This window comes from Panthera tigris, chromosome C1, assembly GCF_018350195.1.
Source record: "Panthera tigris isolate Pti1 chromosome C1, P.tigris_Pti1_mat1.1, whole genome shotgun sequence".
In the NCBI taxonomy this organism is placed as follows: Eukaryota; Metazoa; Chordata; class Mammalia; order Carnivora; family Felidae; genus Panthera; species Panthera tigris.
Window position 1 is genome coordinate 20,356,621 of NC_056667.1, and position 25,029 is coordinate 20,381,649.

The 25,029-nt window shown below is 59.7% G+C and overlaps 2 protein-coding genes across 5 annotated transcripts; one reads left to right on the forward strand and one right to left on the reverse strand.

Moving 5' to 3' along the window:
• Positions 1-2,531: 2,531 nt before the first annotated feature.
• SYTL1 (synaptotagmin like 1) lies at positions 2,532-11,288 on the forward strand. 3 transcript variants are annotated; one of them, XM_042996162.1, is made up of 15 exons: positions 2,534-2,876; positions 5,281-5,509; positions 6,483-6,631; positions 6,785-6,908; positions 6,989-7,034; positions 7,454-7,526; positions 7,860-7,945; positions 8,083-8,196; positions 8,371-8,537; positions 8,781-8,877; positions 9,215-9,373; positions 9,639-9,717; positions 9,825-9,924; positions 10,709-10,914; positions 11,122-11,288. In XM_042996162.1, exons 2-15 carry the CDS (start codon positions 5,319-5,321, stop codon positions 11,259-11,261), a joined length of 1,731 nt encoding a protein of 576 aa, XP_042852096.1. In that variant the 5' UTR covers positions 2,534-2,876; positions 5,281-5,318; the 3' UTR covers positions 11,262-11,288. The 3 variants fall into 3 exon arrangements, with proteins under 3 accessions (XP_042852095.1, XP_042852096.1, XP_042852097.1); XM_042996163.1 differs by having other exon boundaries at positions 2,536-2,876; positions 6,824-6,908; XM_042996161.1 differs by having other exon boundaries at positions 2,532-2,876; positions 6,483-6,908.
• Positions 9,931-24,416, reverse strand: MAP3K6 (mitogen-activated protein kinase kinase kinase 6). Of its 2 annotated transcripts, none has more exons than XM_042996160.1 (29): positions 23,740-24,416; positions 22,335-22,474; positions 22,225-22,248; positions 21,786-21,976; positions 21,502-21,670; positions 21,012-21,118; positions 20,413-20,583; positions 20,215-20,327; positions 19,417-19,576; positions 19,030-19,192; positions 18,843-18,950; positions 18,668-18,717; positions 18,483-18,578; positions 18,242-18,329; positions 18,007-18,140; positions 17,526-17,653; positions 17,135-17,271; positions 15,577-15,682; positions 14,921-15,078; positions 14,626-14,818; positions 14,380-14,518; positions 13,919-14,078; positions 13,613-13,789; positions 13,200-13,341; positions 12,780-12,951; positions 12,573-12,685; positions 12,413-12,486; positions 12,040-12,116; positions 9,931-11,831 (listed from the first exon to the last, which is right to left on the reverse strand). In XM_042996160.1, exons 1-29 carry the CDS (start codon positions 24,080-24,082, stop codon positions 11,741-11,743), a joined length of 3,924 nt encoding a protein of 1,307 aa, XP_042852094.1. In that variant the 5' UTR covers positions 24,083-24,416; the 3' UTR covers positions 9,931-11,740. The 2 variants fall into 2 exon arrangements, with proteins under 2 accessions (XP_042852094.1, XP_042852093.1); XM_042996159.1 differs by having other exon boundaries at positions 12,780-12,949; positions 13,183-13,341.
• Between the last annotated feature and the right edge of the window lie 613 nt (positions 24,417-25,029).

A 25,029-nucleotide genomic window follows, 5' to 3' on the forward strand; every position in this document is an offset into this window, starting at 1 on the left:
CTCCAGACTCCAAGGTGTCTTGTCCTTGTTTTCTCCCTTCAGTGGTCTCTTGCCCCTTCAGCTCCTTTCTCCCTGCTGTCCTGCCCCCTGGAGAGCCGTCTGGTTGGCAGGGCCGTGGTGGAGTCCTCGTCCAGTGCTTACCTCATGCAGAGCTGGCAGGCATGTCCGCCTCCCTCCAGTACCCCTGGCCCTTGCCCGGGGCTGTGGGAGCTCTGCACCCTCCCGTGTCCACCATCCGTGGGCTTTCTCCTCAATGCAGATGAGTACTGATTGGCAGGTGGGGCTGTGCAGACCAGCGCCCTGGGCAACCAGGGGTACACAGTTTGGGAATCACCCCAGCCTTGGCCCCTACCTTAGCCATCGGTCATGTCGCCGAGTTCCTCGTGCTGACCCCCAGCGATCAGGTCACCGCCCTGCCCCATGGCACCCCACTTCTCAGGGCCCTCCAGGACCCTGCTCTCCAGCACGATGGCAGCATTTCTGTTGCTTTGCTTTCCTCCTGTTGAAGTTACGGCCCTCCTTGCCAAGGCTTGGCTTAAAAGCCACTTCCTTAGTGACGTCTTTCCTAACTTGCTCTATGGCATCTATCATTTTAGTTGAACTAGCCAAGGATTTGGTTTCTGAATCCTGAGGGCCCTTTGTGTTCATCTTGAGGATGACCTTGAGGGCAGCTCTAGCTGCTGGCCCTCAGGGCCCTGGAGGCCTCTGTCAACTCATCCCTGACCCTGCAGGGCTGGGGTTTCTCCAGGGCAAGACAGAGCCACTCCCTCCCCACTTGAGAGCAATTGCATTTTCAAAACTCCATTTTGCATGTTGGGATCCATCTGCGAGTTGGGGGTGGGGGGGGGAGTTCCTGTACAGAGGACAACCACAGCAAAACAGAAAAAAGTTGTAAGGCCTGCTCCAGCCCAGCAGAACTTTAAATTAGCCTTGGGAAAACAGGATATAAAGGGGCCATAAAAATCACCAATAGTTATTGAGTGCTTACTGTGCTCTAGGCCTTGGAATAAAGTATCATTTATCCTCACCACAGCCCAGTGAGGTCAGTGCTATGGTCCCCATTTTACAGATGAAGAAATACGCACAGAGAGGTAAAGTGATTTGCTCAAGGGCACAGAGGTAGGAATAGTGGAACCGTGTTCAAGCTCAGTAGCCTGGTTCCAGAGCCACCCCACAAGATGTCCTGGCTGGAGCACAAGGGGTAAAGTAGGGAGGGGCTGTTCTCCAAAGGGCTGGGTACTATGATCAAAAAGGAGAATGGAGTAAAGGGACACTCCTTTCAGCGGTCCCCTGAGATGGCTGCTGTCATTGCCCTTGTTTTATAAAGGCAGAGAGTGAGGCTTAAAGAGATTGTCGTTGATTCAAGTCCACTGGGGACCATGTGGCAGAGCCAGAAGTTTAAGCCAGACCCACTGGCCTCCAGGCCCCTGCCTCTTCCCCGTGGGAGTTGCCCAGTCTAAGTGCAGAGCACAGCATGGAGGCAAGGAGCCCTGGAGGGACAGCGGCGGCAAGTGGGGAGACCACTCCTGCAGCTGGGGACCAGGGCGTGCCAGCAGACCGGGGTGTTGAAGGGACAGGAAGCAGAGTCTTTGGGGAGGGCCCTAAGGATGTGGGAGACCAAGACATCACAGTGGGGTGTCTGGGGGTCAGCCTGAGGAGGACAGCCCAAGAGTTAGTCAAAGTGTCTAAGGGAGGCTGGGCCGGTTGGGAGCACATTTGTGAACCGGCCACAAGGTCACCCTGGTTGTCTGCCAGCACCTTCCAAAGCTGAGGAATGACAGATAAAAGTGGGGTGCTAAAAGGGTCCTCTGACAGCCGTGTGCACAGGCAGAGCTGGAGAAGCTGAATGGAGGCCAGGAGGCAGGGAGGAGGAGGGTTCCAGAAGAGGCTGGGCCGGTACTGACTCCTGGGAGGGCAACAGCGATGGGGGACGGATGGGGATGTGGGGGGGGGGGGGCAGTCTGGGAACTGGCAGCAAGCAGCAGGAGGCCGGGGCTGTTCACAGCAGTGGAAACTTGGAAGTTAAGATTTGATAGGTGAGGGGGAGGGGTGTGGAGACAAAGTCAGGGGACCAAGCAGCTTGGCTGTGGCCAGCGCTTCCCAGGAGGCACATGTGGACAGGGTGGAGCAGTGATTGTGGACTGTGTTGGAGAGGGGACACTTGTGGAAATGGACTGTGTTGGAGAGGGGACACCTGGTACCTACCACATGCCGGCTTGTGCCGGGCGCTCTCCTGTCTCTTAGAATAGGGCTCTTCCCACTTCTATCCACAGTGTGCAAGAGAGGAAATTGCAACTCGGCGTGTTTGAGACACCTGCCTAAGGTCACAAAGTGGCAGAGCGAGAACTCTCTCTACTAAGGGTCCTCTGACTGCAGTCTGCAACCCTTCCAACCCTGCTTCTTAGAAAGGTCTCTAACCTTGCTTTCAAAGCAAGTTCCTATCAGCAATTCAGCGGGCAGGGTAGGGGCACCACCCATTCCACAGCTGAGACAACCAAGGCTCTGAGGGGTTGGTGCCGCTCTGCCCTGCGGTACAGGAATTACAGAATAAGTCCACAGTGGAGCTGGGGCCAAGCCCCGGGTGCCTCCCGCCCACCAAATTGGCTCTGGGTCCTCTGCAAGGCAAGGCTTTGCAGCACCCCACCCCACCCCCTGCCCCGGGTGCCGGGAGTCCAGGCCTGGTTTTGCATCGGGCCCTGCTGAGAAGGTGAGAAGGTGTTTCCTCCTCCTCCTCCTGGGGCAGCTGCTCTGGGCTGCTGATTGAGTCAGCCTTAGTCCCTCACTGCACGTCTCCTGAAGTTCAGCCCTGAAACTCGGCTGCCAGGGGAGCTGAAGTCATCCTACGAAGGTGTCTGAGCCATACTGGACCCCTCCAGGTAACATACCTCAGGACCAGGGTTCCCTGCCAGTGTCCAACGGGTAGGCACTTCCACCTGGTATCCTGGGTACCCTCTGGGGCCTTGGGTGTGGGAGGAGGTGGGAGAGGGTCTGGGACTGGAACATATTGACCAATGGGTCTGTCCCATAGGGTCAAAACAGAGTGGGGAGGACGGGACACTTGGTTCTGCCTCTAGAAGGAGAAGGGTCTGCAGGGAAGGAGGCGCTGCTGGGGACCCCAGGCTCAGACCTGCAGGACAAGGGCATGGTCGGTTCTGCAGAACATCCCCCACCTCCCTACTCAATCACACACACCCGGTGGTCCCCAGGGCACCAGATCATACCCCACAACACAGCCCAGTCACACATACAGCACAGGAGGAAATACACAGTGTGTGGCACGCGCCACACAACGCTGTCACCGGAAAGTTACTGAACGTACCAACACAGACAACAGTCACCCACGCGGCATCACATTGTGACATTATGCACAGACACACACGCATTGATACAATATTCACACCCACAAAATAAACAGCCTCCTAGATCCCACAGTATGCAGACTCTCACAAGGGCACGACGTAACAGAGACCTCAACACAGCCTTGCACACCATGCCACAGAAGAGCCCCCGACCGTGCATTTGCAACACCCAGCACTTTGAACACAGCAGATGTGCAGGAAGTATTGTTAACATTGGGCACATGGGCATTCACAGTGTTATACGTGGTACTCGATATAGACATTCGGGAACCCCAAGCCCTGGGGTGAGGGTGGGGCAGCACAGGGAGAGGGCTCTCTCGGGCTTGACTCAGCTGGGCGGGCACAAGCCAGGACCTGCCTGCAGAGCACCCTCTTCTCATCTCAGCCTTGCCTGGTGCCCTGGTGTGGGAGAGGCTGGGAGGGGCAGCAGGGGAGGAGAGGCTGCCCAGCGGGCTCACGCCATGCCTCTGCTCTGCCCATGGCCCAGTCATGGGTCTCTTGCCGCGTTCACATGCCCCTCTGAGCTTGGCAAATGTTTTCCTTCCGGAGTCACCATGGTACCTGAGCAGCCTGGGCGGCTTTGCCGAACTTGGCCTCCACCTCTGGGACCCCAGCCAGGTCCTGGGTCAGGGCAAGGGGGAGAACCCATGTGGCCCAGAGGAGAGGGGCTCAGGGGCTCGGGGAAGAGGGCAGGGGTGGCAGTAGGGGCATCCCTGGCTGGAGTCCTCAGTGGGAGTGGGTGCAGTGGTTACCTCAGAGGGGAGGAAGTGGGGGTGTGGGCTGGGGAGGAGGTTGCTTCAAACAGGAAGGCCAAATGGGCCAGGGCAGAGTGGAGGTGAAGGGTGGGGGGAAGGAACCCATATTGGGAGGTTCCCCGGGGCAGGAGGGTAAGCAGATGTGTGTCTGTGTGTGTGTGTGTGTGTGTGTGTGTGCCTTCCCCATGTGTGTGCAGGTATATTTCTGCATTCAATTAATCAAACTTTTACCAACTATCTCTTGTGTATAACATACGGGGTTTTGGGGTGAGGCCCTGTCCCTATCTTCAAGGAGCTCACAATCCAGTTGGTGGAGGGGCAATTTCTGTGCAAAAGTCAGTGTGATTTGTATGAATCTCAGGTCAAGGTTTTGTCCCCAGGGTTATTATACATTCTGTGGGTCCTCGTGTGCATGTTTAAGAAAATGTAGGTACAGGAGCACCTGTGTGGCTCAGTTGGTTAAGCCTCCGTCTTCGGCTCAGGTCATGATCTGGTGGTCCATGAGTTCAAGTCCTGTGTCAGGCTCTGTGCTGATAGCTGGGAGCCTAGAGCCTGCTTCAGATTCTGTGTCTCCCTCTCTCTTTGCCCCTCCCCCACTCCCACTCTGTCTCTCTCTCTCTCTCAAAAGTAAATAAACATATATATTTTTTTTAATTTAAGAATATGTTAGGTACATGTCCTGGTCTGGGCATGGGTCTATATGGGACTATAACTGCATAGGGTCCTTTGTGGAGGAACATGTGTCCACGTGCCTGTCTATGCAGGTATGCCCATGTGTATACCTCCCTGTGGGTAGTTGTGTCTTCGGTGTCAGTGTGTGTGCATGTGTGACTCTGTACACGTCTTCAAGTGTGTCTATGCGTGTATTCATGAGCTGGTGTATGCACGTGTCCATGGGGGTGCATCATGCCACCTTGATCTGCCAACATTTGGGTGTATATTTGGGCAGAAAAGGGCAGTCGGGGTGCCTGGGTGGCTCACTCGGTTAAGCGTCTGACTCTTGATCTCAGCTCAGGTCTTGATCTCAGGGTCATGAGTTCAAGCCCTGCGCTGGGCTCCGCTCTGGGCGTGAAGCCTACTTTAACAAAGAAAAAGGAAAGGCAGTCAGCTCCAGGATGTGCCCCGTATTCGGGCAGGGCCTGACCTGACCTCTGGTCTGCCCCCAGGGAGCCACGTGTGCCCAGCTGGGGCACTGCCCCAGCTGATGCCCCACAGGGGTCCCCCATCTCAAGAGGGACTCTGGACCCTGCCCTGCCTCCTCATGGCGCATGAGCCAGAGCCTGAGACTGATGGACTGTTAGACCTCAGCTTCCTGACAGAAGAGGAGCAGGAGGCCATTGCCGACGTCCTGAAGCGAGATGCCCACCTTCGCCAGTTGGAGGAGGGCCGGGTCAGGTGAGGCAGGGCAGGGGAGCCCAGGAGGAAGGGGCCCCAGACTCTGGGAGGCTCAGGTGCGCCAAATATCTGGGTAGTTCTTGTTTTTGCCCATTGGTTGCCTGCGCCCTTAGCCAGCTCAGCTCCTCACCCCTCCCAAGGTGGCTGCACCAGCTCCCTTACCAGCCTTCCTGCCTCCCAGCTTGCCCTCTCTGAGCCCCTGGTCATGCTGTGCCCGGAGCTCCCCAGATCTGTTCTTAATATCCCCTAGCAAAACCTCCTCTGTTTCCTCAGCATCTCATGTCAGGGCCAAGCTCCTAAGTGTGGTCTGCAAAGCCTCCCTGATTAGTCCCTGCCAGCCTCCCCGATCTCATCCTCCACCAGCAAGCCCCACCCCTGACACACATAAGTGTCCACTACAGCCACCCAAGTGCTTAACAGTCTGAACACACCCTTCACTCCTATGCTGTCCCTTCTTCCTGGAAGAAAGAGCACAGTGGCAGAAGAGCATGGGACTTCAAGTAGCATTTGGGGACAGACAGACACCTCTCAGCCATGTAACCTTGGGCAGCTTACCCGACCTCCCTAGCAACACTCTCCTCATCTGTAAAAGGGGCCTAAGGAGCACTACCTCATAGAATTAGGAGGAGGGATTATGCACAGTAGTCATTTAATGAATGATAATGATTCTCCTTCTCTGCCAGGAGAACTCCAATTTGTCCTTTAAGAAGCAATTCAAATGTCACCTCCAGTGGGAAGGCCTCCTAGATTCCCACAGGCAAAGCTGGCCCTTCTCATATCCATCATGGCACCTACCTCATTATAGTGTACTTATCTACTCTGGATGCAGTCTTCCCACCAACCCGAGCTCCTTGACCCAGAGTAGGGATCGAGTCTGATTTGTTGTGTCCTTGGGTCCGGGTCCAGGGCTTGGCACAGAGTGGGTGGCAGGAATGTTGGTTGGGTGACAGCCATCCCCTCCCTCATCCTCCAGCAAGCTCCGGGCCTCGCTGGCAGACCCCGGACAGCTGAAGATCCTGACGGGAGACTGGTTCCAGGAAGCGCGCTCACAACGGCACCACCATGCGCACCTTGGCTCTGACCTTGTCCGAGCCTCTATCCGCAGAAAGAAGAGCTCCAGGGGTGAGAGGAGATCCCTAGGGTCGGGCTGGCTGCACACAGCCCAGGGCACTGGGTATACATGGACAGGAAGAGAGGGCCCCTGGTACTGTGTGTCTTTGGGTGGGCACCACCCCTCCCAGGAGCAGGAGGTAAGTGAGCATCTTCAAAGGCCAGACTTCCTGAGACTGAGGGGTCACAGAACTTCTCACCCAGGCACGGGAGACCAGGCTCCAGGCAGCGATAGGGAGGCTGAGGCTGCGGCTGCTGAAGAAGAAACTGAAGAGGAGCTGGAGCCCAGGTGAGGAGGGGTGACAGGGAGGGGAGGGTGCCTACCAGTCCCCTGGGGCCTGTCCCCTGACAGCCACCTCTCCCTTCTAGGCTCCCCACGGACAAGGCCCCCCAAGAGATGCTCAGCAAGGCTGAGGTGAGTAATGAGTCACTGAATGAGCTGATGAATGAATGGGATGTGAGAATCAGGAGATCCTGGTCTGGGCCGCTGTCATCCTCCTCTGTCCAGTGGAGATACGGACCTGGCCTCTAAGGGAATCTCAGAAGCCGGCTATTAGAGGTGGTGGGGGACGGAGCTGGGCGAGGTCCAGGACTCAGACACTACTGTCTGCCACCAGTGGGACCCTGGGAGTCAGGCAGGGCAGGCCCTGGCATGTGAGGGGGTGTGACGTACAGGCCCAACTGGTCCTGCAGCTGCTTGCCAGCCCTGCCTTGAGGGCTGTGCTGAATCTGTCTGGAGTAGCCAGCTGGAGCCTCTGACCTCTGACCCCACTGTGACCTTTGACCCCCTTGCCACTAGACCCCACTGTGACCTCTACGCCTTGCTTCTTTCAGGAACCTGATTCTCCCTCACCGTATGTCCCTCTAAAGACTTCAGAGCATGAGGAAGAGCCCCAGGCCCAGGAAGGTGAGTGGGAGGGTGTGCACTGGGGAGTAAAGAGGTTTCGGGGATCAGTCTAAGTGACCCCAACCACCTGTGGGGGTCACCTTCTCTCTCACCTTCTCTCTCTCTCTCTCTTTCTTCTCTCTCTCTCTCTCTCTCTCTCTCTCTCTCTCTCTCTCTCTCGTGTGTGTGTGTGTGTGTGTGTGTGTGTGTGTGGTCTCCTTGGGCGTCCCGCAGCACTGGGGCCTGAATCTGCAGGTCACCGGGGTCGCAAACCAGTCCCTCCAAATTGGCTCAGGGGCGGGCAGGAGAGGGCCACGCTCAGCAGCTTGTGCCCCATCCCCGCCCCGGGCCCAGGGGCCCCACAGGTCTACGCGGTGGAGGCGGACCCGGAGCCCAAGCCGCGGTCGCGGGGAGAGGAGCCACCGCCTACTACAGCCCAGGTAGGCGGGAACGGCCCGCGGCTGCTCCCAAGACCCGGAGCGGATTCTGGGCGGGCAGTGCCCTTTGCCCCAGACTTTAAGCCGCCTGGGAAGGGGCTGGGAAAGAGGGGGCGCCCGGTCACTTCCCCCCTCCCCAGACCCAGGCGGCGCCAGAGATCCTGGAGAACGGAGAGGAGGCTCCGGGGCCCGGCCCCTCACTCGACCGCATGCTCAGCAGCAGCTCCTCCGTGTCCAGCCTCAACTCCTCCACGGTGAGGGGTGAGGGCGAGGACCTGGGGACGCGGGAGACCGGTGGGGAGGGGGGCGCCTTCCCTCCGTAACTCCGCGCGTGGCCCGGGCCTGACCCCTCCCTCGCCCCCCCCCCTCCCCTGCGGCGACCTGAGCCCTGCCTGCACGCTCTCCCTGACCTGCACCCTCGTCCGCAGCTGAGCGGCAGCCAGTTGAGCCTGTCCGGGGAGGCGGAGGCGGGCGCCGTGCAGGTGTGCGGCTCTGTGCACTTCGCGCTGCGCTACGAGCCGGGCACCGCGGAGCTGCGCGTGCACGTGATCCAGTGCCAGGGCCTGGCGGCCGCGCGACGCCGCCGCTCGGACCCGTGAGTGCCCGACCCGCTCTCGCCGCCCCACCCCACCGTTCTTCGTGACCTCAGTTTCCTCGTCTTCAAAATGGGGAGTATCAATGTCCATGGGAGGTGTGGGTGAGATAACTCCTGGGAAGCGCTGCACGGGAAGCCGTGCTCCCCGGCTGGAGCTGGGGAGGCCCACTGGGGCGGGGGGGGGGGGGTAGGCCCTGGAAGGGCCCCCCACTCAGCTCCAGTCCTCCCCTCCCCCTGCCTCAGCTACGTCAAAAGCTACCTCCTCCCGGATAAGCAGAGCAAACGCAAGACGGCGGTGAAGAAAAGAAATCTGAACCCGGTCTTCAATGAGACTCTGCGGGTGAGGCTGCGACGACCAAAAGACTCCCCCATTAATGAACCCGACGGCCCTTCCTGCGGGGGCCGGGTGGCAGGGACCGCCATAGTATGGTCATTGCAGGTCGCTCCGATCCTCCGTTCTGCGGGAGGAACGGCAGGGAGGCCCTCCGTCCATGCGTTCTCCAGGGGGTCAGTCTAGTGGTGGGCATGGCGCTAGTCCAGACCCCCATTTAATGGCCTTCGGGGCTCCCCCGGATTCCCTCGTGCAAGGAGAGCGGTAGGACAGGGGCGTACACTCCCGCAGCGCTGAAGCCGGGGCCAGCCGCGGTGGTCCATTAAAGCGCACTTCCTGTCCCCAGTACTCCGTCCCGCAGGCCGAGCTCCGGGGCCGTGTGCTGAGCCTATCCGTGTGGCACCGCGAAAGCCTTGGTCGCAACATCTTTCTGGGCGAAGTCGAAGTGCCTCTGGACACGTGGGACTGGGGCTCTGCATCCACCTGGCTCCCCCTGCAGCCCCGGGTGAGGCAGCTGGCCCGCATGGGGAGATCTCCCACCTGCACCCTGCCGAGCTTTCCTCCAGCCCCACTCAGACTCCGCCTTAGGCCTCCCCTCCCCTCGGGGCTACCTTACTCGCCACCTTACTGCTCCCTTCGAGGGCCTGGCCCCCGACGGCCGGTTGGGTGCCCCCGGCTGGCCGCGCCCGGTCGATGTATGGAGACCCCACCCCTTTGCGGCCCCTTCGGCTTGGGCCTGCTCCCGCCCCTGACGAGACCGCCTCTCGCAGGTCCCGCCCTCTCCCGACGACCTTCCCAGCCGCGGGCTGCTCTCTCTGTCGGTCAAGTACGTCCCCGCCGGCTCCGAGGGTGAGTGACCGCCCGGCGAGAGGCCGTGCTGGACCGGCCCTGGGAGGAGGGGACCTCCAGTCGCGCAAGGGCGTGGAGCCTCGGGCCTGAGCCGTGCCTCTCCGCAGGCGCGGGACTGCCCCCCAGCGGGGAGCTGCACTTCTGGGTGAAGGAAGCTCAGGGCCTCGTGCCGCAGCGCTCAGGAACCCTGGATTCCTACGTACAATGGTGAGGGGCATCGGGACCTTCGCGCTTCCCTTCCTCCGCGCCCCCTCCTCGGGAGCGCCCCACCTCCGACAAACCCCTCCTAATCAACCACCCTTGATCCCCCCCGTCTGATCTTTGACCACTGAGCGGGGGTGAAAGGGACGACTGGAGCAAAGGCCTGTCAGGGAAGTTAAGGACACCCTTGAGGAGCTGCATTTCAGAGTGACTGGCTCTTCCCTGAAAAGACCTGGAAGGCCAGGCTGTGGGGCTTGGCCCTGAACTTGCAGTTCAGTGGTTTTCAAAGTACCCTCTAGGGGTCTTCTAGGGGTGCCTCTAGGTGGTACCCCACACTCCGAGAGTGAAATGGAATTCAGCGGATCAGGTTCTGAGCTGCAGACCCAGATTCCACCACGGACAGTGTTGGGCTTTTACTTTTTCAGTGATATTTTATCTTGCAGAAAGGGTTCTGAGGCTTTAAAAAGTTTGGAAACAACTTTTGAGGGCAACAGGGAGCCAGTGAAGGTCATTGTGTGGGGAAGTAGCAGAGACATTACTCCAGGGTCTTGTGAATAAGAGTTGTAACTTTTATTTATTTTTTTTATTTGTATTTTTTGGGGGGGAGTTGTAACTTTTAAAGGCAGGAGGCCTGAGAGGTGGCTGGCACAAAGATCCCCGAGTTGGGAAGGTTTGAGGCCCAGGTGTCAGGCAGCAGCCAGGGGACATGGACATTGTGAGGGAAAATGGGTAGGATTCAGTGAATGGTTGGTTCTGGGTCATGTGATTGCCAGCCCACCTCCCCCCACAGTTCAGTGCTGCCTGATGACAGCCGGGCCAGCCGCCAAAGGACAAGGGTGGTGCGACGCAGCCTCAGCCCTGTGTTCAACCATACCATGGTTTATGATGGCTTCGGGCCTGCTGACCTGCGCCAGGCCTGTGCTGAGCTCTCCCTCTGGGACCATGGGGCCCTGGCCAGCCGCCAGCTGGGGGGTACACGCCTCAGCCTGGGCACAGGTGAGTGGGGCAGGGCCCTGGGGAGATCTGATGCTGAGAAGCAGGGGCTCCGTGTGTGGCCTCGGGCACTTCTCTGCCCTCTCCTGGGCTTTGGTGTCCACTGAGAACTGGGAGTGGAAGTGCATAATCTGGGACCAGGCAGGTGTTCCTCGAGACCTGGGGTGTCCGGTGTGAGCACGGCCTCCACCCCTGTCTGCACATATCTAGGCAGCAGCTATGGGCTGCAGGTGCCCTGGATGGATTCCACACCAGAGGAGAAGCAGCTGTGGCAGACACTCCTGGAGCGACCATGCGAGTGGGTGGATGGCCTTCTGCCACTCAGAACCAACCTGGTCCCCAGGACATAGTTGTCCTATAAGCCACCCAACTCCTCTCAGGACCCCCATCTCAGGGCCTGCCCTTGGCTAAAACCAATAAAGTTTATTCTAAGGGCAGCAAGGGGCTGGTGTCTGTTTGGGGGTGAGGGTGATGTTGGGAAAGGGTGACGGTAAGTGAAGGGGAACAGGTGAAGGAACTTTAGACTCAGACGGAAAGACCTTAGGGAGCTGCACCCAGGAGCCCCTGCCCCCACCCCTTACTTCGGAAGTTGCCAAGGCCCAAGCGTACAAGGGTGTTCTGTTTAATAGTCTTTGCCTGGCGGTACTTGATATGCTTGGGGCATCTCTATGGTTGATTCTGCCCACTGGGGCTAGGCCTGGGCCCTACCCTGCCCCCCATCCACCTGGCCTCCTCCAGTTGACCCGGAGTCCTGGGGCAGGTATATCAGAAGCTTCTCGTGTCTTCTCCATTCATCCATCCTTGGGTCTAGCCTCCTGTCTCTGAGCTCTCATTCAGCCTCTTGGGGGCCAGGGGTAACCGGCGTGGATCTTCCTCGCTGTGCCAAGATGGCTCTCCAGATGCGGCATACCATCCCTCCCCTGGGGATAGCAGGCTCAATGTGGCTTGCCAGAATAAGGTCCTGGGCCCTAATACCCACTGTCTGCCTGATGCCCTCTCTGTCCCCAGAGGACACTGGTTTCCCTGTAATTTCCAGGGAGGAATCCAGGCAGGCATGTAGCTGGGGGTCAGGATCTGACCAACACGAAGCCATATGCATGGGTCATCCTTGGAGGGCCCAGGACATACCTGATGCGGGTGTAGATGAGGTCATCTCGAGTGGCACAGGTCAATAGGGTATGGAGGGTGAAACTGTGGTTCAGCAGCTGGTTGCGGACAGAGACCCCGATGCAAAAACAGTGGAAGAAAAAATCAGAGAAAGATGTGTTCAGAGACTCAGGTACTAGCTGTGTAGTACCACCAATATGCTAGGGCAAATACCCCTTTTGGGGCCGCAGTTTTCTCATCTGTACCATGGTGGGGGGGTATACTAAGTGCTCTTCCCACAGTGAATTCTCTGTGTGAGGGGAAGAGAGAAGGGAAGTGAGAAGAGCTGAAAGATGGGCAGAGATGGAGTCTTTGGTCGGTGGGGGTCAAGGATAGCCAGCACTCTCCCCCTCACCATCTGGATGGTGCCTGAATCCACATTCAGTTCCTGTAGCCACTGCACCAGGCCCTGATCCACTGTGAGAGCAGCTGTCAAGGAGGAGTCAGGTGGTGAATCCAGGGGTACTTCCTGCCAGAAGCTGCCTCACACTCACAGCTAGTGTTCACCAGCTCACCTGGGGGCTCGGAGGCCAGGGCAAAGATCCCTGTCTTCCCGCTGACCTGCTGTAGAGCTTGGTGCACCAGGGCCTGGCACTCCCGCTCCTTCTCAGCCAGGACATCTCGAAGCCTGTTGGAGAATGCAGAGGCTGAGAGAGTAGAATAGCCGGAGGAATGAGGGTGAAGCTGGCCCAGAGGGGATGGACAAGGCCCAGGGGCTTTACCTGTCAGTTTCTGCTCTCAAGAGGCTCAGCTGCACCATCAGGGGCGGGGATCCCTGCTCTGGTTCCCCAGGGAGCCGGCTCAACTGGACCAAGGTTTCCTGCTGCTTGGACTGGGGTTCCTCTTCTTTACTTGACTCCTCTGACCTCGGTGGGACCGCCTCCGTCTCCACCTCTGCCAAGCCAAGTGACTGGGGTGAGGTCAGGCAGGGAGGGAACGCCCATCTGGGATCCCCAAACACATCCCCAAACACTGGGGGTAAGGCGCAAGGCGCTGGGTACCCGCCAGGCAGTGCCAGTCTGGGATAGGCCCGTTTGGCCACGCCCCACCCGTTCCTTTCCGCCCCTGCGGAGCCTAACCCCTACGGGCCACGCCCCCTCCCGGCCCCATTTGTGCTCGTCACGCCCCCGAAGGGGTTTTACCCTCGCTGGCCCGCCGACCAGCTCCATTCGGCCCGCCTGGGCCCAAGACAGCCAGGGCTACCCGTACAGCTCGGCTGAGCAGCGAGTCCAGTACGAACATCCAGTGTGGGCGGATATGGCGCCTGCGGAGGATCTGCTTCACCTGGAGAGGGAGAAAGGGCGCTTGGCTGAGTCTCAGACAGAGGTGGGGCTCGAGTCGGAAGGCCCTAGAAAGCCTTCTGCCAAAGGCTAGTCGGACTTGGGGCCGAGGGAGGGGCTGGGAAGTTAGGACTGGGTAGATGTCCCTTTCCTGCGGGCTCTATCTTCACAGGGAGGACATGCAACCTTGCAACACCAAGTCCTTGCACATTCCCAGGCACAGGGAGCTCACTACCTCTTATTAGGCAGCCCTAACTTCAAGAAAGCTCCCTCACCGCATCCGGGAAGGCGAAGAGCGGTCCATGCAGAAGCGCCGGCCCGAGGCCTTGGGCCCGCAGCTGCCCTTGCAGCGCCCGCAGCTCCTGGGCCAGCTGCCGACGGTTGGGCGTGTGGATGTGCGCGGCGAGGCAGCGCAGCAGCTGTTCCACATGATTCCTGCCCAGACGGGGACCCTGAGAAGGAAGAGGGGTTGTCAGTGGGTGTTGCCGCCTGAGTCAAGAGAGTTGCCGGTGGGCGGAGGGGTGAGGGAGGCTTCCCGTCCGCGCTCGACCGCCAGGGAGCGCTGGGGCGGCCGCACCCACCTGTTCCTGCTTCAGGCGCAGATTCTCCGCCAGCGTGGGCAGCTCCTGCTCCAGCACCGAGGCCAGCATGGCCCTGCGCTTGCTCTCCTGGTGCAGCAGGCTCAGCCCAGAACTCTCCTCGGGGGAGGTGGGCTCCTCCGCCCCGGGTTCCTCAGGCACCCTAGTGTAATGGGGAGCTGCCGGTGGAGGGCGGGTAGCAACACCGGCCAGCCACCTCCGCCCCAGGGTTTGAATCCTGGCTCTTGTATTTTTATGCCTACCTCACAGGGATACAAGAGATAAGCCTGGCACTGAGGTGGCACAATAAATAGAAGTCAGAGCATCTGGGAGGGGGCACCAAATGCCATCCTTGCAGGTGGCTGGAGGTGCCAAGGCCGGGCGGGGTGGGGGGCTTCTTCTGGAGGGAGTACAAGGGCAAACCCAGATGAGGCAAAGTCACTCTCCAGACCCTGGGCTCTCACCGGAGCTGGCTGGTGTCTCCATAACTGAGGCAGCGCTTGGGCGGACTGGGTGGATGCTGAAAGGGTGCCTGCGGGCACGGGAATGTCTGCGACTGGGTGGTCGAGTCGGCCGAAGGAGTGGGGCTGGCTGAAGGGGCGTCTGAGGGAGGGACATGGCTGTCAGCATGGGCCCCCGTTCAGTCTTGTCACCTCCACAGCTCCTCTGCCCTCACCCCAGCGTGCCCCCTCCCTCCACTTGTGTAGTACCTGAGGGCCGCGGTGCGGGTCTGGGGGAGCCAGGGCTGCGGCTCCTCTTCCCAGGCTGCAGGAAGGGGTCCCCCAGCAGTGCCTGAGCGCTGGCTCGGAGACGGGGGTCTGGCTCAAAAGTTCGGAGAAGGAAGGTTTGGGCCTCCGCTGACAGAGAAGTGGGCATTGGCGGATGCACCTTGTACATGCCCACCTGGGAAGGGTCGGGGAGGGTAGACAAAGGTCAAGTTTAGAGGCGTTCAGGGTCCAGTCTGTCCCCACCCGACCTCATGAGCCAGGCCATGGGGGGTCTCACCTGAAACATGGCGGCTTGCGGGCTCCCTAGCTCATGGAAGGGTGGGCGACCTGTGGCCATCTCGATCACAGTGCAGCCCAGTGACCAGATGTCAGCTGCCTTCCCATACCCTCGTGGGCCCTGGTCAATGATTTCTGGGGCCATATACTGTAGGGTCCCTAGGGCAGGAGCAGTAGCAATAAGGCTCACCTAGGCTTGATCACTGCGGGGATGGCAGGGGGCTCTATCATCCTCTGGCCACCTGCGCCCACAGTGAATTCTATCATCCAAACAGTTCCCATCACCTACCCTGGTGGTCAAACACCTGTCCTGAGTTTCCTCACTCATCCTAGGCTCCATCATATTCTGGCTCCTTCACCCCCTGGAGGTTCCATCATATATCCTGGACAGCATCATCCACTCTGAACTCTGTCACATGCTTTAGCCCGCATCAACATTTCTGAGCTCCATTCCAGGCACTTAAATTCACCATCATCAGCTATCCGAGCTCCAGTTCTAGATTCTATCACCTCACCTCTGGCTCAGTCACCAGCCCTGGGTTACATCCCCCATTAGGGCTCTAACTCCGTGGCCAGGAGAAACACCATTCCCTGAAAGGTCTTAAGAATTCTTCTGTCCTAGGTCAGCACCCCACTCACCACCCCACACCCCACTACCTGTGAAGGTCTCAGTGCAGGGTGTGATGCCTGCCAGCCTCTTGGACGTGCCGAAATCAGAAATCTTGAGCAGCCCACTGAAGGTGTTGATCAGTACATTGTCCCCCTAAGTAGAGTGGACATTGTGCTCAGTGCACATCAGGCTGGGCTTCTGATGGCAAAACCGGGCCCTATCCTGGGATCCCATCTCCTAGAATCCCAGCCTGACCCCACCTCTATCAGCCTCCTCCCTCTGCGATCCCACTTATGACTCCTGGGACCTGGCACCTGGTTTGCCTTCAGGTCTGAAGTTCTTTCCTTCCCTAGGGAGCCTCCTTGATTAAATTCCCCACCCTTTGCAAAGGGGTCTGCACTCTTAATTTAAACTGTCAGTCTCTGTCTGGAGCCATATCTCCTCCTGTCCCCCTTCACCAGTGAGCCAGGGTGGGCCAGCTACAGGGCTTACCTTTTTTCATTTTTAAAAATTATTATGATGATTATGCTTTTTAAAAAGTCAGCTTTATAATTACTTTATAATAAAAGCCAAGGATGCAATTTTTACCATTTTCAGAGCATAAGTCAAATGGCTTTGAAAAATCTATACAATTGTATAACCACAACCAAAATAATAATATTGAACATTTCCATTACCCCCAAAGGATTCCCTCATACTCTTTTTTTTTAAATGATCTCAGGAATAGAATTTAGTGATTCATCACTTACATATAACCCCCAGTGCTCATCCCAGCAAGTGCCCTCCTTAATGCCCATCGCCCATTTAGCCCATCCCCCCACCCAACACCCCTCCAGCAACCCTCAGTTTGTTCTCTGTATTTAAGAGTCTCTGATGGTTTGCTTCCCTCTCTGTTTTTATCTTATTTTTGCTTCTACAGGGCTTACTCTGATGTCGCTCTCTCTCTTTTTAATTTAATTTTTTTATTAAAATTTTTTATATTTATTTTTTTAAGAGAGAGAGACAGAGTGCAAGTGGGGGAGGGGCAGAGAGAGAGAGGAAGACACAATCCGAAGCAGGCTCTAGGTTCTGAGCTGTCAGCACAGAGCCCAACGTGGGGCTCGAACCCATGAACCATGAGATCATCACCTGAGCTGAAGTCAGACGCTCAACCGGCTGAGCCACCCAGGTGCCCCTAATTTAATTTTTTTTATTTAAAAATTATTTTTTAATTTATTTTGAAAGAGAATGAGAGCAGGGGAAGGGCGAAGGGCAGAGAGAGAGAGAGAGAGAGAGAGAGAGAGAGAGAGAGAATCCCAAGCAGGCTCTGCGCATCGGCGCTGAGCCCAATGCGGGGCTCAAACTCACAAACCATGAGATCACAACCTGAGTCAAAATCAAGAGTTGGACGCTTGACTGTCCACTCAGGCGCGCTCTCTCTTTTTTAATGGTTATTTATTTTGAGAGAGAGCACGTGCACATGAGCAGGGGGAAGGGCAGAGAGAGAGAAAGAGAGAGAATTCCAAGCAGGCTCTTCGCTGACAGCAAACCCGTGAGATCATGACCTGAGCTGAAACCACGAGTCGGATGCTTTAACCTACTGAGCCACCCAGGCGCCCTGCTTACCTTGATGTCTCGGTGCACAATGCGGTTGTCATGCAGGTAGCTGAGTCCCTGCAGGATCTGGCGGGTGTAGAAACTGATGGTGCTCTCATTGTCCTGCAGGGGTCCCCACACTGACCGCAGCAAGGAGGACAGGCTGCCTGGGCAGAAGCAATCCGAGGTCATCACTGGCGCCCACTTACTCCCGCCCTCAGCTCCCTGCTCAAGGCCCGGGCACACCCATGCCATGACCCAGACTCCATCACCACCCAGCCGCACTGTGTCAGCTAATGCCAGGCTACGCCACCCACACACGCTAGGATTCATCTTCCCCAAGGGTTTCCCACCCCTCCCTGGCTCCATCCCCATGCCTCGCACTTCCAGTTCCACTTGCCATCCCACGCGGGGCAGGTACCTCCGGGCACTTCCTCCATGAAGATCTTGAGGTAGCCGCCCTGGCTGGCGGAGCCCAGATAGCGCACAATGTTCTTGTGGCGAAGGCGTTTGTGCAGCGCGATCTCTTCATGCAGGGGTTGAGAGAACCTGGGGGCAGGTAGGGAGAGACCAACAGGCGAGCTTGGGGCAGAGACGCTCCCCCAACTCCAGCACCAGCCAGGCCACGCCCCCAGGACCTGCCCCAACCACACGCCCCTCTCTGACCTTCCCCACCCTATCTGTCACCCAGCCCACAGACCCCTCCGGACCCTTCCGCCCTCCTGGTGCCTGCCGTTCTGCCCACAGGCCCGGACCCACCGGGCATCTGTAAGCCCGACCAGGAGGGCATCCACGGTTCCCGCGCCTACAGTCGCGGCCACAGGACCCCCCTCAACTCGTGGTCCCGGCCACCTGGGCCCCAGCGAGCGCCGAGCCCCGCCCGCGCGCCCCACACGCCGCACCTGCTGTCCCGCTCCGGGATCTCCTTAATGGCTATGCGCACCCGTGTGTGCCGCTCGCGGCCCGCGTACACCGCCCCGTAGGTGCCCTTGCCCAGCACCAGCCGCTCGCCGGTCTCCGTGTACTCGTAATCGAACTGCGGGGGCGCGGGGGGGGGGGGGGGAGGATTGGTGAGATGGGAGCTCAGCAGGGGCCCGGGCCCTTCCTCCTCCCCGCCCTCCCAGCCCCCTTCCTCACCTCCAGCACCTCCCCCACGCCCTCCGCCTCCTCTGTGGGCACCGTGGAATCCGGATTCGTCACCAAGGCTTGGATCAGGCTGCAGAACCTGAGGGTGAGGGAGGTCAGGCCCACGGGAGGGGTAGCTTGGGCGGGAACCGTCCCCTCCGAAGCCCGGGAGCACCCAGGGGACATGTCCCTTCCTTTCCCTCACTCCCCTGGCACGCCCCACCCCCGCCGCCCTCCGAGAGGCTGCGCGCACCACTGGCAGTGCCCTACGCTGGGGAAGCACAGCTGCACGTCCTGAGCCGGTGGGAGCGCGTAGAGGAAGCAGCAGCGCTCGTCCCTCTTCGAGGTGCTGAGAAGGGAGGAAGATCCCCAGTGAGCGCCCGGTGGCTGGCAGCGCCGCCCCTCCGGGGACCTGGTCGCCCTGGTCTCGCCCCTCACCTGACCCCGCAGATGGAGGCCACTGGGAAGGTCCAGCTGGATGGAATGTCCTGGGAGAAGAAGGTGGGTCTGAGGGGGCTGCTGGGGACTGGGAGAGTGGCTTGGGGATGGGACAAAGGTTCTAGAGAAGGGGTGCACAGCAGTGAGGGATGGGGGACCTCAGCGGTGACCTCACCTCGGTTTCGGGCTCCAGCAGGCTCAGGGTCACTGAGCTCACCGGGTCAGTACCCTGAATCTCGAGCCTCGCAGGCAGCAGCACCTTGTTCATCTCCAGGACCAGCACCTGCAGGTGATGAGGAAGGGGCTGGGTTAGAAGGGGCCTGCCCCTCTCCCAGTCCCACACTCCCACTGGGCGGCCTCACCAAGCACTGGTCCCCTTGGGGACAAGCCGTCTTGAGTGGCTGACAGGACTGTAGCAAAAAGCGGAGCCAAAAGTGGGCACGGTGCGGGGGTCCTTCAAGAGGCTCTAGCGTGGGTCTGAAGTGTTGGTACAGCAGGAAGGTTTCCATCATGGACACCAGGTACCTGCAGGCACAGCCTCGTCCTCAGCTCAGCCCAAGCCCCGGCTGGCACTGCCAGGGAGGGCGGACTGGCTTGGACGAGGCCAGAACACGGGCACTGGGTGCGGCGGGCACCGGTCTGGAATAGGCCATGTCGTTGGCTCCAGGGCTCAGGCTGGAATGCCAGTGGACATAAGCGCGGGGGCTGGCAGCCCAGGCCGGGCCAAGACTGTGAAGGGGACCACCTACCATATGGGAGCATTGAGCTTGTATAGCTGCTCTGCAGCCAGCGCCACCTGGGCGAGGTCATTGGCGAGGATCTGAGCTCCCAGGTAGAAGCCTACATCCCAGTAATACTGCATCTTTTCCACACAGCCTTTTCGGGCCAGCAGGCAGCCCAGCTTCATGCCTGGGAGAGAGCGGTACGGGTCCTAGGGAGCGTGGCGGCAGGTGTGGGCAAAGCCCAGGTGTGGGCCGCAGCATCCGTGTGGGCGGGAAGATGGAACCAGGTGAGGGGCGCGGTGAAGCGCCCGACTCTTGATTTCAGCTCGGGTCACGATCTCACGGTTTGTGGGCTCGAGCCCTGCATCGGGCTCTGCGCTGATAGCACGGAACCTGCTTGGGAATCTCTCACTCCCTCTCCCTCTGACGCTTTGCCCCTGCCCACTGGTGCATTCTCTTTCTCTCTCTCTCTCTGAATAAATAAGCATTAAAAATTATTAAAAAAAAAAAAAAAAGAAATAGCTGAAAACTTTAGTGGGACTCTCAGATGGGAGTAGGAGCTTCGGCACAAGGAAGGTTTGGGGAACAAGTGTGTGCAGAATTCAGTGTATAAGGAACACAGGTGTGGCCTTAGGAACACCTGTGGGCTCAAGGGCTCATGAGGGCCCAGGACAGGTATGAGGGTCCAGATGTGGGTTCGGGAAGGATAAGTCCAAAAGGGGACAAGGCCAGTCCCAGCTCCGGCCCAGTGTCCTTTCTCCCCATGCTCTCCCCTGGCCCCTCTGAGGCCCTGCCGGTGGGAGGAGGGGTGCAGGACGGACTCACCTATGAGCTGGAGCTCCTCAGAGTCCTCAAAGCGCTGCCCAGCAGCGATGAGCAGCACAGCTGCGTTGATGCCCGAGTGGAGGCTGGGCTCCACATCAAAGGCCTTGCGATACCTGGGGTGGGGGTGGGGACTCAGGGCTGGACTGATGCCCACAGGCCCCTCCTTCAGCCCACTGTCTACCCACTGGCGCCCCTTACCAGTGATAGGCTTGCTCCCGGTGCCCAGCGTCCTGGAAGCCAGAGCTGAAGAACATGTCCTTGTAGACACGGCCGCACATGCAGTACAGGTCAGGTGCCACGGAGCCCTCACACTGTACCAGCGGCAGAAGCACAGCCAGGGCCTTCTCCCGGTCCCCAGGCCTGTTCCTCCTAGGGAAAGGGGAAGATAGGCTGGGGACTTACCCGACGGCCCCGCCCCCTCTCTACCCAGGAACCCCTAGACCCTGAACGGCAGGGCCCCTTCCAAAGGCCTGACGATAATGAACCCAGAATAGCTGTGACTCTGGTCAGCACTGACGTCTCTAGAAGTAACGATCCAGAGAGAAGTGATTCCTAGCAGCTGTGACTCGGAGGAAGAGTGACCGCGGGAACTGTGACCGCTCCAAGGGCAGCAGCGCCACCCCCACCCCACTCCACCCCAGAGGCAGCGGTGACAGGACAACAGGGACCATTTGACCTCGGTGTGACCCTGGTCAGCAAATTCCCTGAATGGCACTGATCCCAGACTGCGGTGACGTCACATGGCAGAGACCCGTGTCCTCAAGTGGCTGTGACCTGAACGTGGCTCTGCCACTCACCGGTTGAGGGCGAACGTGTAGTGGAAGCAGACGTTGTGCTGCTGGGCCACGTCACAGGTGGGCAAGGCCTTCAGCGTCTCCACCAACTCGATGATGGCTGAGTAGTCCTGCGGGAGGGCACGGCACACACTGGCACGATGGCCTCTGGGGGGGGGGGGTCCCATCGGCCCCCAGACCCTGAGGAAAACCTTGAGTTGGGGTCCCCTCCCATCCCTGACACCCCATCTTCCCACCCACCACACCTAAGGCCCAGGAGGCAGCGTAGACACCACACCTTTCACAGAGAACCGACCGTGTGCCCCAACTTCCCTGCTGCTCTGGGAGACAGCGACATGATCGTCCCCGGCCGCAAGTAAGGAAACTGAGGCTCAGAGACATCAGATAATTTGCTCGAAGCCACCAGTGACTGAGGGGCACAGCCCGGGGATGGACTCGGGCTCCTCTGACACGGAATACCGCTGCCCCGCCTGCCTCCCTGAGCACCACACACCTGCACATCGCGGTAGGAGAGCAGCAGGTTCATGATGATGTCGGGGCTCAGCAGCTCCACGCTGTCCAGTCTCCGCTGCAGGCGAGCCAGCTCCTGCCGCAGCTGCTGCCCGCAGAACCGCTCCCGGGCCTGCCGGATGTCCTGCCGAATGGTCTCCCGGAAGTAGCCACTATCGCCCCCAGCAGAGGAGGGAGGGGGAGAGAATGACGGGGCCTGTCCCTCAGCCCCAGCCCACTGGGCCCTCACCGGCCTCCTCCTCCTGCGCCCTCTCTGCGCCCCATTACCAAGAGTCCGTGGGCGTGGCCTCCAGCAGGCGGGCGAGCCGGCCCACCAAGGGTGTTAGCAGGGCCTCCGTGCCCACCCCGGCCTGTACCAGCCCATCAGCCAGGCCCCTCAGGAGGCCTGCATCACCGCACAGCACCCGACCCGTGGCTGTCACCACATAGGGGATCAGTGTGTAGCTGCCAACACAATCCTGGTGGGAGGGAGGCAGGAATCAGTGCAGGTCAGGGGTCAGCACCAGGTCAGAGAGGGGCACTGAAGTGGTCAGAGGTCAGCACCAGTGAGGATGGGGACAAAAGAGAAGGGGCACACTTCATGAAGGCTGGCCGTAGGGAACAGAGGCCCACATGGGGAACTAGTGAGGTCAGAGGTGACTGAAGAGGCCAGAAAAGGTAGTGGCGGTCAAAGGGCACATTGGAGGGAAGGCTGGATTCTGCTCACCGAGTTCTTCTGGAAAACATCCTCCTGCAGGGGACAGTCAGATACTGGTATTCTAGGTAGGCACCACCCCAGGCCCTGTGCCTACCCCCACCAGCCACCTGGCCACCTACCCGAAGGGCCTGCAGGTCAGGGAGGTCAGCCTGGGAGCAGAGGAGCACGTTGTTGGTCATGCTGAAGCTCTCACGCACGCCGAGGTGGTAGAACAGGGAGGGCTGTGCCAGGGAGCTGCTCACCTCCAGCACCACCACATCTGTGGGCACAGAGGTGGAGGCTCTGAGCCTTGAAGCCTGGCTGGGTGGGGAAGGAGCCTGGGGATCCACCCTGGCTCGGTCGGTGTTCCCATGTGACTCCCGCAGGGTCCCGTTTTGCTCTGGGTCTCAGTTTTCCCCTTCTAGGCCCCTCTAGCTCTTCTACAGGACTGATGATATCTGTGGTGTTGCAGGAGAGGATTGGGCTCAACAGGCTGGGACCTTCATCCCGCTGTTCAGAACCAGTGAGCACTGAGCATGGAGGAGAGGAGCTGTGCACCAGCCAACAGCCTGTTCCGCGCCATTTGAAAGGCATTCGAAAGGTGTGGCGCAAACACAGAAGTCCCCTACCCTGAGTCCTCAACGCAGTCTCTTGACAGGGGCGGGCACCAGCAGTGTGTTTAGACAATGCTGTGCCTGTGTGTGTATCGCTTAATGTTTCTACCTCTGTGAGTGACAGTGGCTGCGAGGGCCTGCGTGAATCAACGTATGTGCGATTTGTGAGTCTAAGAGTATGTGTGTCTTTGTATCCTCGAGGTCGCGTCAGCCTTCATTTTTAGGCTGCGATTTTAGGGCCATCAGGCAAGCTCGGTTCCCAGACTCTTGGATGAACAAATAAGTGTCAGGGGCGGGGCGCCTGGGTTGGCGGAAGGGAGGGGTGACCAGAGCGGGAATAGCCGCCTGTCTGGCCCCGCCCCCGAGCGACCCAGCCCTGCCTCCAGTTCCGCCCACTACCTCACAACCACTGGGGCCTCACAACCTAAACCCCCTCGCCCAGAATCCCGCGCCGATGGATCCCTTGGCTTTTCTTTCGGCCTCTCTAGCCCGATCTTCCCAAGTAGTATGCTACCTCCCCTGAACTCCAGCCCCCCAAGTACGGCCCCTTTCCCTACTCCAAGCTCCACCTCCCAGGATCCTCCCTCACGAGCTCCGCGTGAGATCGTCTTGAGGCTGAGCCCTCCAACCTCACTCCTGAGATACCACACTCTGTCCCACTCCCAGCCTCGCCCCAATCCTAACCCCAGGCATGGTGCCGACTCCAGAGTGCTTTAAGCCCCAGTCCAAGGCCGGCCGCGCTCCAGATCCCCTAAATTCCACTTTTATCATGGCCCTACCTCGACCCCTCAGCCTAGCTCACCTTGTGCCCCCCAGACCCCATACCCATCTCGGGGTCTCCCCGGAATCGCCGAACCACGCCCCCTTCGGCCCTCCCCGGGACCCCCAAGCCCCGCCCCGGCTCCTGACCCCGCCCCCAGCGCGCCCTCACCCGCGTTGTAGAAGGAATCCAGCGCCGCGGTGTCTCCCAACGCCAGCGTCCCGAAGGGTAGGCTGCGCAGCTGAGGTCGCGGTCGCGGCCCGGGGAGCTGCGCGCAGGCCTCGCGCAGGCAGCGCAGGGGCAGCGGCTCCGCCTCGCCTCCAGCCTCGGGCTCCACCCCGGGCTGCGGCTCCCGGGTCAGCACATAAACCACGCTGAGCGGCCGGCTTCGCGCGCAGCCCCGGCCGGCGGGCGCGGTGGGGGGCCGGCCCCGGCTCAGCGCCTCGGCGAGCGGGTCCTGCCAGCAGCTGCCGGCGCGCTCCAGGGCTCCAGACCGCTGGCACGGCCCTGCCATGCGGGGGCGCTCCGGTGTCAGGCGCCCGGCTCTGGGCACCCGGGGCGGGGCAAGAGCCAGTGGCTACGGCTCCAGGGATCTCAGGATTGGGAATCTCCTACGAAATCTGGAAACCCAGAGTCGGTCAGAGGCCCTGTTCCGGGAATCTGGAGCCCAGCCAAAGCCAGGCTCCGACCAAAGGTCCTGAAGATCTGAAGTGGGGATTGGGTCCCGAGAATCTGGGGCATCCAGTGATCCGCCGCTCGGAGTCCCGGGAATCGGTCTGGCCGTGCCCACCACCCGGACTCCGCAGGAAAGAGTCCGCCGTCGCTCTCTCCTGCCCTCACATGTAGGCCGGGCCCAGCCCTTTCCCGGCCGACTGGGAAAGCTCCACCCTCGGCCCTGGGGCAGCGCCGCTCCCTAGCGGCCCGGGACTTGGCCTCTCCCCTCCCTCCTCTCCCGCCAGAACCTCTGAGACTGGCCGCTTCCGGAACAGCCTGTGCCCCTGTGCAGCCAACCACTGTGGTCTACTACACGGCAGGAGCTTTTAAGACGTGTGCCCAGGCAAGGGCTAGGAGGGACTTGTGAACTTCAGAACCCGCCCCCCCTGCCCCCCGCCCCCCCGCGCCGTGCAGGTGTCTGTGGAATTGAATGGATCTCCAGAGAAGACCAGAGTGTGCAGAACACAGCGAAGGACATACATTCTCCAGGGCTCCACTGTGCAGTCAGAGAGGGACTAGAATGGGAGAAACCTGCTCCTTTGCCTGCCAGGAACATGGTACTTGGCATCTGAGCCCAGGCTTTATTTTGCCTTTTGCCAGGAGGCTGCTTCCCCCAGCATCCAATCTCCTGTGGAGCCTTGCTGACCTTTGACCTCCACCCGGAATATGACCATGGGACCTGAGTCCCCACACCCACACTTCTCTTCCTACCCGAAGAAGAACCCGAAACCTCAGCCCTTGGCCTGC

What these genes read in the sequence shown, in the direction of transcription:
- SYTL1 (XM_042996161.1), top strand. Translation starts at nt 5,319, where the DNA reads ATGCCCCACAGGGGTCCCCCATCTCAAGAGGGACTCTGGACCCTGCCC. An exon ending in CACCGCCTACTACAGCCCAG is followed by an intron (nt 7,946 to 8,082) that starts GTAGGCGGGAAC and finishes CCCCCTCCCCAG; the next exon opens with ACCCAGGCGGCGCCAGAGAT. An exon ending in ACGCCTCAGCCTGGGCACAG is followed by an intron (nt 10,915 to 11,121) that starts GTGAGTGGGGCA and finishes GCACATATCTAG; the next exon opens with GCAGCAGCTATGGGCTGCAG.
- MAP3K6 (XM_042996159.1), bottom strand. Translation starts at nt 24,082, where the DNA reads ATGGCAGGGCCGTGCCAGCGGTCTGGAGCCCTGGAGCGCGCCGGCAGC. An exon ending in TCTCCTACCGCGATGTGCAG is followed by an intron (nt 21,119 to 21,501) that starts GTGTGTGGTGCT and finishes GCCCTCCCGCAG; the next exon opens with GACTACTCAGCCATCATCGA. An exon ending in GCCTCCATCTGCGGGGTCAG is followed by an intron (nt 18,579 to 18,667) that starts GTGAGGGGCGAG and finishes CTCCCTTCTCAG; the next exon opens with CACCTCGAAGAGGGACGAGC.